Here is a 12,464-nt window from a genome sequence, read left to right on the forward strand (position 1 = left end):
CCCTCGTTGGTGATATATGTGTACTGAGCTTCAAATGTGTCAACCAGCTTCACCCATGGAAGCAAACCTTGAATAACATTATTATTAAATGAATATGATATTTAGCAAATATGCATTAAAATGATCAAGAGTGATGGTAAAGACATTATTCCAAAACATTTATATTTCAAAATAATGCTAAACTTTCTATTCATCAAAAGAATCCTGAAAAAAATGTGTGATGCCTTACACAACAATAATAGACAGCCCAAGAGATTTTACAATTTATAATAAGAAGAAATGTTTCAAGCTACAAATCAGCATATTAGATTAATTTATGAAGGATCATGTGACACTGGAGTAATGGCTGCTAAAAGTTCATGTTTGACATCACAAAAATAAATGACATTTCAAAATGTATTTTTAACAGATCTTTGTTTTTGTTTTGTATTTTACTTTTTTTCAATATTCATGCAGCCTTGTAAAGCAGGAAAGAGATTTTTCAAAAACATCTTATAGACCCTATCTTACAGAAATTTAAATATACTATAATTTAGTGGTCCTTTGTGTTTCAGTCGTTCTTTAATTAAAATGTTTTAATTCAGTTTTTTTATTATTATTAATAAATGTTTTCTTTTCTATTAGGCATCCCACATACCAAACATTTCCACATGTAAACTGACCTGTGATGCCACTGGGCAGCTGCTGCAGGTCACAGTACCACAGACGGTTCACTCGCTCACAACCCTCGGTGATGGACAGCACTGCATACCTGCCCTCGTCAGAGACCTGAACAGACGAGGACAAAAAGAGAAACAGTGGAACGATTGTGTAACAAAAAGAGAACCGCACAAAAAAGGAGAACAATTAATTTTAGCCTAGGTAATTGTGTCAAATTCTTTATAAATATTTCATCACATTGCATGAATCGTAGGAGCCAGTTGCACCATTTTATCTTCCCAAAAAGTGGGTTTTGTATAAATTTGGTGTTCTCTTACAGTAAGGCTACTCTGCCATTTTGGGTTGTCTGGAAATTCTGCCACCAGGATGTCTTCTGATTGGCTTGTGCCGATGACATGGTAGTAAAGCTTCTGGTTTAGGTTTGTTGTGGTCTCAGTGCCTAGAATGGACATAAAAGGAGCAAATCACAGAAAGTCAACATGAACTGCCATTCATGACCGGTTTTACTTCCGTGCTGTAGAAGAAGTGTAGGGCCGGAACTGGATTGTGAAAGGTGGGTTTCCTGTGCCACACTGGAAGCACCATAAGTGATGTCAGCAGAGAAGGAAAGTAGTGTAGTTGGCCAACAGTGTGCACATACCATCAGCTTTGCCGTCCTGTCGAGGGTAGCAGTTGTAGAAGATGCCTTTTGCATCATGGGTCCAGGCCAGGCAGCTGAACTTTACCCTCTCCAGAACGTCCTGCAGTTTGGTGAGGTCATCAGCCTTCAGGAAGTGTACAGTCACCCAGTCAGAGCCTGCGCTGCTCAGGCCATAGGCAAAATACTCACATTCCTCGGACAGGCGACCCACTGCACATCAACAAGTAGAAGAAAATACATAAAAATGACCAACAAGCTATGATGAAATGCAGATTTGGTCATTTAAGCACAAAATTGTCAACTTTATTGGTGCGGTTGAAGCTAATGCACTCTAAATGGCAAATATCAATATAAAGAAACTGCGAAACAAAGAGGCGTTTGAAAGAGGGTGTGCAAAAGAGTAAGATAGACAGATAAAAAGAGATCAAAGGAATGAAAAGCAAAAATGAGGAAAGACAAAGCTGTAAATTACAGCAACGTGAAGGATTCTTGGCAGACGTGCTGTTGGGTTACAGCAATAAAAAGCTGTATCAAAAGTTCATCAACATCAGATTTGCATGCAATGATTAAAGAAAAAAATGTGTTGCCTATGTAAAAATGCAGTTGAATTAACCCCTTAACTGTCATTCATAGTTTTGAACATAGACTTTATAGTGCACGATCCAAACTTAAATTTGTATAATTCAAGAATGAAAACATGTTGTAACATGATACTGATGTACCATTTACATGGTAATGCAATGTCTGGTTTTAAAATTGGTTTTAAAGGATGCATTTTGATATTTTAAGTTTTCAGTTGATATATAATTTCTAAAATGTGACAGAGAAAAAGGCAACGAAGAAGTCAGAACTCCTGTTATGATGTCAATTTTTGAGGGTGCACTCTTGTCATAAATTAATCTATTACTTTTTCTACATCTTTTTTGATTCTTTAAACAGCAGTCACATATGAATCAGTGCAGTGCATTGAGGATAAACGTAACGCAAAAAATTCCAGCTGGGTATTTTACTGAAGGACACACAGTCCCTCAGGGCTAAACTTATCTCCAAACCTGTTCAGCAAAGACATCAATAAACTATTACAACAGCCACTCCAGGAAAAGACTCAGAAGGGAAAGTAGTCTGGTTTCCCATTTATGCAAATTATCTGGTGTAAAAGTATCTGCAGATAAAAACTTACATAGCCAGAAAACTACTGTAAAAATGTACACTTAAATTAGAAAGATAAAAACAGCATAAATCAAGAGATGTACAGTCATGCTGTGATGTGATGTGTGTGTGTGTGTGTGTGTGTGTGTGTGTGTGTGTGTGTGTGTGTGTGTGTGTGTTTTTTTGCAGGTTTAAATGCTCATGAGAATGCAAATGTGTATAATGAAATAAAGTAGGTGTTACTCTTCCTATGTCCTCATAAAACAAATAGCTTAAAATCATACTAAATGTATTTTATTTTTTATTTTATTTTTTGAATCTAAAAATTGAATTGAATCTAAAAATGCAGGGTTTTTTATGTGATGGGTAGGGTTAGTGTAAGGGAATAGAAAATACCTGTTTGTACAGTATCAAAAACATTACGCCTATGGAGAGTCCCGTAAACCACAAAAACTAACGTGTGTGTGTGTGTGTGTGAGAGAGAGAGAGAGAAAGAGTGTGTAATAATTTTTTTTTTTTTTTTTGCAATCCTGTGCATCTCAAGAGCTCCACAAATAGAAAGACCTAAACTCTCACTTCAGATATTTACCAGTTTTATGTATATAATATTTTAGAAATATGTTATTTCATTTTACTCAGTATCATTTTTCCATGCACTACATATTGCATATGCATATTAATGTAGTTATAGAAATAGTTTTTGAAGTATGTTTTAAAAGTCTTATTTTACCCCCATTTTAATTAGCATAATCGTTATTACGCACTCATTTCTTATCATAATTCTCAAAATGTATGTTTTTTGTTTGTTTTTTAGATTGACTATGGATTTCTTGTCTCTTTTTAAATCTGTCAAGACATATAAGGAAAGGATAAAAAAGAAGAGGCTGGGAGAGATTGAAAAGGAAAAACTACAGTAGGATGTTAGTGTAAGTGAATTATAGATGTGTGTAAGTGTATTATGAATCAAACAAATCAAACTCACTTTTGAGAGCCACAGTTCCATCCTCTGAGAGAGTGTTTGGGTCAAAGAACACCGATGCAGGACTGTTTAAAGAGTCCTGCACATAGAGCACACTCTGGTTCTGCAGACCCTCATTATGAGAATAGAAATATCTAGAAATAGAATGTTGATTAAACTTATTTAATTTCACTTAAGTATAAGATGGTATAAGCATTGCACAAAGTTACATTGTTTGTTGTTTTTAAAGTGCATTTATTGGATTCAATGTTTATTCATGTCAAATATTTTATGAATGTGAAAAGAGCTTGTCACTTTGAAAACTTTGTGCAATCGGCCTGCGCTGTGTTTGGTGTTGTCTGTGTGATCTGATCGCTACCTGTTTCCTCTCTTGTAAGGACAGCTGTATTTGGGGTAGTTGTAGAGCTCCGTGAGGCGCTGGTGAAACCGCTCTTTGACTGTACACTGTTCCAGGAATGGCATGGTCAACTTATTCTGCTCTTCAACAAACATCTGCAGGGCGGGTGAGGGACACTGTTAAAATGCTCGTTGTCATGCACACAGAGAACTTGTTTATATGTACATTTTTATGCACGTGTCTTTGTTCCGGTTATGTGGGCCAAAGCGGGAGACCAGGAAACAAAACAGGGCGAGCCTAAAAATACGATGTGCATGGTGGTATGGATTGTTTACCTTGTCCGATAAGAAAGAGAAAGTCGTTTTAGCTCACGAAAGCTTGTAACTGTCAGGCAGCATGTTAATTGATCTCAGTATAGCAGTAAAAGGATGCTACTGGGACTTATAATGTCAACCAAACCTGTTTATTTAATTAAACGTTAATGTTTTAATGATGTAACACCATATTTGCATGTGCATGGTTCTCTAATGTCAGTTAATGGTCACATAAGCATAAAATGTATATCAGTTTTTTTATATTCCTTAAGCAGGTGTTTTGATCAATTCATTATTTTTTAAACAAGTTATTCATATTAATTTTACATTTTGATGATTTTGTTAATTATTACCTTAGAAAACCATGCTGTAACTTCTTGTAATGCAAGTGTTACTGAACCAAGGATGATACAGAATTTAGTTCTAGTACTAAATGGTGCTTAAACTAATTGGTTCAGTCTTTTTTATTGCAAATTTGGTTGGATAGGGTTTAGAAAGCTTCTGCCTTCTTTGAAACCAGGAATAAATCCTATAAACATTCATGTAGGTCTGAGGTTGGGAAGATTTTGTATGTGATTTGCATTTAGCATATGATTTATGGTTGTGAACAGAGAAAAATCTGATTGGACGTTGTATCTCATCTTATGAACAGCGTGGAATAATTCTGTATATTATATATCAGCACTGTGTGAATATGGGAAATACATTTTTGCTTATCTTCAGTGTTTTTGGACTCTATATTGACAACTGTTGGCCTGAATGCATGAAGTTAGTATACAAGCTAGGCTGTTTTTTCTCTGTATTATAATACGCATATCTACAGTGGACATTCTTGGATTCAGTTTGAATGATTTTTTTGTGCTTTGTGGTGGTTCATGCTTGAAACCGTCTGACTGTGGCTTTAGTCGTCAATGGGTTGTCGACATCACAGTGCCCATGAGGGGGACATCTGCTTTATGCAGAATAAAACATATTTCTAAGACTAAAACTAAATGTCTGGAGAAAAAACTCTGATTATACATAATGTTAATGTTTATTTCATTGTATTCAACTTTTTTATTTATTTTTTGTAAAAAATGACTGAGTGCACCTTTAAAGTGACACAGTAGCTGATAAGACCTTGTTTAAATGGTTTTTGTTGATCAAATGCCAACAGTGATTAAGCATCTTCTTAAAGGGACTAAAGCCCTATTCAAATGGTAAATGTTTCTCATGGAGGCATAAGGTAATTTTAACATTTACAGGGGATAGTTGGTGATTTGTATTGCTGCCTGACTACAGAACATTGGTGTTTTTCTCCCACCAACTGCAAAAAATTCCCCTTTTTTTTGACAAGCGCAAAGTTCATGTTGTTAATTTAATACTCACCTGAATTCACATATCTGCGGATTTGATAAGAAGGGATAAATACGAAAGACATTTTATTATTTATTTTTTTTACCCTGGCAAAGCACCACAAAAATTATATTTCCCCGGCAATATCAGCTGAAAATCATGTGACTGACCAGGCAAAGGTATTTTTACAGATGTCGATATGAGAAACAATTACCATCCAAATATGACTTGAGTCTTTTTTTATGAGTGTAATAAACCATAACAGAAGTCATTGAGAGGTTGCCTGGTGAGAAGTACAAATTTACCAACATTTTGAGGGTGACCCTAGTTAAATCATCTACCAGCCCTTTCACATCATTTCCTGTCGCTCCTCTGCTATCCTGTTCCATTAATGATGAAAACCCCACTGATGATAAAAAAATTTAAAAAAAAAAAAAAATCGGTCATGATATAAAAGGGGGTCACGTGTGTGGTCACCTTAGTTTCCTCACTGTCAGGGTCCTCCAGCCAGTGGTATGGATCTGGAACCTTTACTCCATGATAATCATCCACCTTTGAAATAAAACACCAAAGTTAGGAGCAGCAGGCATGTCTGCACTGGGAGAAAATGGAAACAAGACACATTCGGTTTCCAGGTAGTTTTGTATCTAATAAACCAGGCCTTAAGGCAAACCCGCGCTGCAAGGAAACTAATGCAGTCAGCTGCCACATGTAACTTCTGACACATAACCTCTAAATATTAACACAGACACCCCTAAACACCCCAGACATCTCGTGATACATGACAAAAGCTTGTTCGTTGTTCCAGTCAGTCTTTCCTGTTCGCAGTTTGTGCATGTCATCTTAAAGAGAGAAGAAGAGCAGACAAATGAATGAAAGATTAGATCTGCAAAACCACGAGTTAAAGTACCACTGACCTTACTGTCGTCCCTTCGTGCTTCAGGGTATTTGAAAGCCATGCTGAGTGTGTTTTCTTTTTTTTTTTTTTTTGTAATTCTTTGTATATTTGTCCGTATGTTTCAGGCCCGGGTGAGTTAACTCCGAAAAGTGAAAGTGAAATTAAACATGGCGCTCTCTCTCTCTCTCTCTCTCTCTCTCTCTCTCTCTCTCTCGCTATGTCTCTCGCCCTCTCTCTCTCTCTCTCTCTCTCTCTCTCTCTCTCTCTCTCTCTCTCTCTCCTGATTACACAACCACGCAGCTCTTCAGGCAGGAAATGATTTCACACTGGATTGGTCAACCCAAAGTGGGAGGTGTTAGATCTCACAAAGTTCACTACAGTTATCGTTGCGCTCTGCTCTCCTAAAAAAAAAAAAGACTTAGTAGCATTTGTTCTTGTTACTTACTAAAAGTTTTTACACTAAGAAATTTGTAGTGTAAAAAAGGTCTAAATAAAAATGTAAGACATATACAGGATTGCATGATTTACAGTACAGTACATTTCAGTCATATCAGTAGGCTAATACAAGTGTTTTATCTAACATGAAGTGGGTCACGCTATGGAGGCAGCAGATATTTGACTATTTTGAGATTATCAGCTTCGGCCGAAACCATGCCTGATTTGCTGTATTGTGTCATTTCTAACAACAGAGATTATTGGCAATGACTTATGTGCATTTTCAAATATTTATGAGTGAATTCTGAGCAAACGTTACAGGAATTTGTTCGTCAAATATATTTAATTGTATTATTTATTTATTTATTTGTACTAAATTTTGAATAAACGTTGTGCTACAAAATTATCTATTTACATTTTATGGAATTATGGAACTTTTAAAAGTTTTGAGTAAATGTTCAAATTTTTCATTCAAGCAGTTAGATTTTCACATCATTTATACATTATAATATATTAAATGTTGTCTCAGAATCTGCAGCCAACTATGATATTGTAGTATTATTTATGAATAGTTGTATAATATTTATTAGTGTAGATTGCATTTGATATTTTTAGTTTTCATTTTAATATCAGTTTAAGTCTTAATTTTTATTATGTGATTTATTTGTTTATTTTTTAGCTTTAATTTCTTAAAAATTTTTCTAATTTAATTTTTTGCTAATATTTATATCTTACTTTATTTCAGTTAACAAAATGTCGATTTTTTTTTTTTTAATAGTTATAGTTATCTAAATATTTTTTTTCCCAGAACCTTTATATTTAAGAGTGAACATTAAGAGCACTGCATCACAATACTAAGAACTTTATCATTATAAGATCACTGTTATTGGAGACTTTTGTTTGTGGAATAAATTAATCATGGCTGACTACCAACAGTGCAATTTCAGAAAGGCGTGCAATACAATCAAAACATTACTGATCGCATGTGTAAAGTTCATTGGAAATAAGATTGATTCAGTGATCTTTTGCAATTGTGCAGTGGTCTTATATACTGAACAAAACAAAAGGTTATTTTAAGTCTGGAAATAAGCATAGAAATTTTGGTCTCTGGCTTTGTAACTGTAGTGACACCAGGTATTGTGTCGATGATCTATTACCTTTACTTGTAGAAAAGCACTTATTTGTACACCATGTTACCGTTTTAATGTGCACAAAAACCTAACAGCTAGCCTATTCTGTGCATTTGTTCACATATCTTTGTTGACATGCATTTGTAGTTCCTGGCAGCAATACAAGTTTAGTGAAGTCAAAACAGGCATATGCTGACAGACGGCCTGTCCTGTCAGAAAATAGAGTGTGGAAAGCACGAGGAAAAAAAGGGTTGGAAGAAAAACATTTGAAAATGTTTTTCCGGCATTTAATTACAAGGCAAGTGATGTTTGTCAGCGGGCATGTAAAAGCTATCCTATACACTTTTTTTGTTAAGTCTTAAGTCACACTTTACATGCCTGTGGTGTGATAGCTGTCACTGGTCTCAACGTATATCCCTCTATTACAAGACCTTTAATGAAACACATAAACCCTCAAATAATGACGTACCCCCTGCAGTGGTTCTGGCATGCTTTTAAAAAAGGCTTGTTTTGAGATATTCCCATCATGAAAATTAGATTCTGTTGTAGCCATCAAATACATATCCTCTTGACATTGTTTTAAACTTAATAAGTAAACTGCAGGTATGTTTTTTCTTGTATCGCCTTTTCTTTAAAAAAAACCCCACAAAAATCTGGATTACAGTGATGCACTTACAATGGAAGTTAATGGGATCCACATGTAAACATAAAAAAAATAAATAAAAATAAAATATTGATTCTAATTATTAAATAAAACTAAAAAATTTAATAAAAAAAAAAATGCGTACTAATTTTTTCTGTGTGAAGTTAAATGCAATTTATAACTTTGTTGCCATAACATTGACTGTAGAAATGACTTTAAACTATATATATATATATATATATATATATATATATATATATATATATATATATATATATATATATATATATATATATATATATACATACATAGATTTAGAACTTTAAAGTGCAAATAATACCCAGGTTTTAACAGAAAAAGTCATGTAAGTACTATTGTGAGCTTCACATTTATGCTTTTAAATCCTTCCAAAAATTGGCCTCATTCACTTCCATTGTTTTTTTGTGTGTTTGTTTTTTTACAAATTCTGTTGATTGAACTTGTCCTGAACCCAAAATGATTCCTTTAAATGGTTAACTGTCTTGACTTCTTGCTAACCTGTTGCAAAACAGATGCTGAAGGCAAACAAGAAGACAAGCTGTAACCAATCTTGAGGCCAAAAATCATATGGAAGCTGAGGGTCAAAGTGTCAGAGACAAAGAAATGAACACTCTGCTTGCAAAGGAATATGATTCAAGGGGGAATCCCATACACATAGCTGCACTGATGGGAAACTCAATTCTGAGACGAGTGGGTGCAGCGGGGATTGATTTTGTTACTTCAGTATGGGAAGAATCTGAAGGCACCAGACAGGGAGTGAGAAGATTTGAAACACGAACATGTATCACAAACTCGGTTGCTTTCCAAAATCAGTCCTGGAGAGTCCCCAACTGAGTAACCTACGGTACATCAATGGTTTGCGTGTCAACCTGTTCTTGGTCTTAAATTACTACTCTGGAACTCATCAACAACCAAAAACAGGAATTGCACAATATACTCCTGTTTTCATACACAAACAAGGTAGTAATATTCATCCTTGCCTGACCACTACCATATGCTTCTTTTATAGAGCCAAATTCTGAACTAGACTGTTTGATCATTCTTCATGGAAAAAGAGTAAGATTAGGACAAACATGAGCAGATCAGTAGCCCAACTCTAGAATGTGAAGTAACTTGTGCATTGATACAAGATTTGTTACATTTGTAGTCATAGAATAATGTTAGATTAATGTGGATAATGTGGTATACTGTATGTTAACTATAGTGCCCGGGGTTGGCCTCGGCACATTCAGTACAACTTTACCACTACAGCCACAGGCCCTTAATGCTTTTGTAGATGCTGGTATTGTTGCTCACTAAGGTGCTAAATACTATTGATTTGAGTTCTTAGTATCAGTGTTGGTTATTATTTTTTACCAAAGTTAAAGTTTGCCGCATAGCAAAACACATTTCTTATTTTTTATTTTTTGCCAGATTGGCTTTTATTGGTGAACATGGCTTATTTATTTAGTTATAGCTAAAACTGTTTATTTTCCTTCTTCTATATTTTGAGCCAAATATTGAAAAGCATGTGTTCAACCAAATTTTCAAATCCTAGAAAAAAGCGATAACACTTACTCTATAAAGTAACTTACTTTTTTTTTTTTTTTTGGCGTCTGAATGCTGATTGAAAGAAGGGGGCGGGATTTATGCATAAGAAATTATTTGGAAATTCTAGCATAATTAACCAGAGAGAATTATGTCAGAAGGCGAAGTTTTGATTAAAGATTGAAAATTGAAAAGGGTCAATGTTTTTTTTTTTTTTTTTTTTTTTTATTAAACATATGGATGAATCTTTCATAATAATATAAAGAATATGCATTTAGAAAATAGAGTAGATTTAAGTACTGTATATTTTATAATATGCAACTAAACTTTTTAAATTAAAACCGAGCAATTCAGCAAAAGACCAGTTTATTTGAGTTGAGACTTCCTGTATTTGCATTGTTTAGTATAGACAGAAATATTTTGCATACATTTCCTCCTAGGTGTCAGTCTGGACAGTTTCTCTTAACTGATGTTGCTGCGAGGCAAAAGAACACTGTGGTTTCCCCTTCATGGCCTTCATTCTCTCTGGGCAGCCCAGGAAGTAATGTGTCACCCCAAACACCATTCTTCACTAACAGACATACAGCTGGTCATGATACTCTGAGGTTCTCAAAAGCACAGAAACATTTCCAAAAAAACATTTTCAAAAAAAAAGCACGTCAACATTAGCATTGTTAATAGTGAATCGAGGTCACTTTCACACCTAGCACAAGTTGAAGTTGTGACATCTCTACGGGGAAATCTTTCTCCCTCATGCAAAATACCAGTTTCCTCTGATTTCCTACAGAAATAATTGCATTTCACCCGCAAAATGAATAGAACAATGGAAAATGTGACAGCAACCTGTCCATTGCGCAACCTTTATAAGTGATAGATTTAGAACGCTCTACAACTCCTCATGCCACTCAAATAGACTTCACTCAAGATTTATTTAGAGTTTGATGGTAGCATGTTGCTAAGCTAATGAAACATTGCATAGCTAAATGGCATATTTAAATATTACAACCATATTTAATAACACAACTATTTTTTATACTTACCCATTGTTTATTTATAATCAATATCTCTCTCACCTGCAATCTTTACAATGCATTTTGGGATTTGCTTCTCCACAAGGATATATGCATATATGCCTTAGAATATGGCCAAACTAGGTAATCCCCCATCGACTTTTATATAATGGGGGAAAATACCATGGAAATCAACGGGGACTAAAAATTGTTTGGTGATCCACATTCTTCAAAATATATTCTTTCATGTACAGCAGAAGAAAGAAATTCATACAGATTTAGAACAACTTCTGTGTGAGCATATGATGAGGATTTTCATTTTTGGGTGAACTACTATACCCTTTTAAGATGCCATCCTTTTAGAAGTGTCAGGAGTATCAGGAGCATATGTGTTATCTTATAATGTCGCCTTCTCAGATAGTGCTAACACAATTCACCCTACCTTTCACCATGCAGGAAATGAAGTCATCTATCACTTTTAGAAACAGTGGAAAGCACTTGTCATGCAGTCTGCTAATGACTCAGACCAGTCACCTGTTCTAGAATAGTTCACCACTCCCACATCACAATAAATCACTCTGTCAATCTACAGTCAAACCTACAGTCAAACAACTCAGCACTTTCAGTATGTTTAGGCAACTAGTCAGGAAACTTATCGTGATAGATAACAAACATCATTGAATGGCTGTCTTAAACTCTTTGTCTGGCACTATATATTCTGTTCTCACACTTTTCAACAGACTTGCTGTCTTTGTAGAAAAAAGAGTGGGTGAGTGAGTGTGTTTCAGTGTGAAATCTGTTTAAGGCTACCAAAACTTACCATAAACCACCAAAACATGCAACTAAACCTTGGGGATGTGCTGCGATGGCAAACATGCACAAGCAGTGCACAGTGCAATATTTGTTGTTGTTGTTGGACCTTGCAATTGCTTGGATGGCCTAATTCGTTGACTCAGAGGAAGCAAGAAAAATCGGTTTTGAGTTTCAGACATTTAATCCACCTAATCTCAGTGATTGGGAAAGGCGTCTGGTGGGAGACAGCGTATTGGGAAAAGGGGAAGAGCGTCTTAACACGAACCGTTTCTCATCTGCTAATTGTGAGCTATTAGGGCAGATGAGGAAGAGAGAGTAAAGGATTGGCCTCATTATTAACCAAGCCGAATTCTATTGCAGCCTGAAGCTATTCAATTCAATTTCACATACACGTATAACTTTCGTTTCTGTAAAAAGTGGTATGAGGACCTCATTCATGAAATTTTGTATGACGGATGCATTTTGGAAAATCGGTCCATTTATTTTAAAGCTCAGAAGAAGTAAGAGGGAACCAAAAGTAATGTCCTCACTGAATATTATATTAGAGATTAGGTT

At 35.1% G+C, this 12,464-nt stretch overlaps 1 protein-coding gene across 3 annotated transcripts in view; it reads right to left on the reverse strand.

Moving 5' to 3' along the window:
* Nucleotides 1–12,126, reverse strand: part of LOC113062317 (prolyl endopeptidase-like) — an 18,646-nt gene extending 6,520 nt beyond the window's left edge. The window contains exons 1-8 of one of the 3 annotated variants that reach the window (XM_026232078.1): nt 11,917–12,126; nt 5,892–5,966; nt 3,787–3,920; nt 3,432–3,562; nt 1,301–1,510; nt 978–1,099; nt 663–768; nt 1–67 (exon numbers count right to left, since the gene is read on the reverse strand). The exon at nt 1–67 is cut by the window's left edge and continues 125 nt beyond it. In XM_026232078.1, coding sequence (XP_026087863.1) covers nt 1–67; nt 663–768; nt 978–1,099; nt 1,301–1,510; nt 3,432–3,562; nt 3,787–3,920; nt 5,892–5,966; nt 11,917–11,934 — 863 coding nt within the window. In that variant the 5' untranslated portion in view covers nt 11,935–12,126. Of the gene's footprint in view, nt 68–662; nt 769–977; nt 1,100–1,300; nt 1,511–3,431; nt 3,563–3,786; nt 3,921–5,891; nt 6,257–6,331; nt 6,509–11,916 lie in introns of those variants that run through there. The other 2 variants (XM_026232077.1, XM_026232079.1) reach the window with 2 other exon arrangements.
* Between the last annotated feature and the right edge of the window lie 338 nt (nt 12,127–12,464).

Source organism: Carassius auratus, chromosome 44 (assembly GCF_003368295.1).
Source record: "Carassius auratus strain Wakin chromosome 44, ASM336829v1, whole genome shotgun sequence".
Taxonomy (NCBI): domain Eukaryota; kingdom Metazoa; phylum Chordata; class Actinopteri; order Cypriniformes; family Cyprinidae; genus Carassius; species Carassius auratus.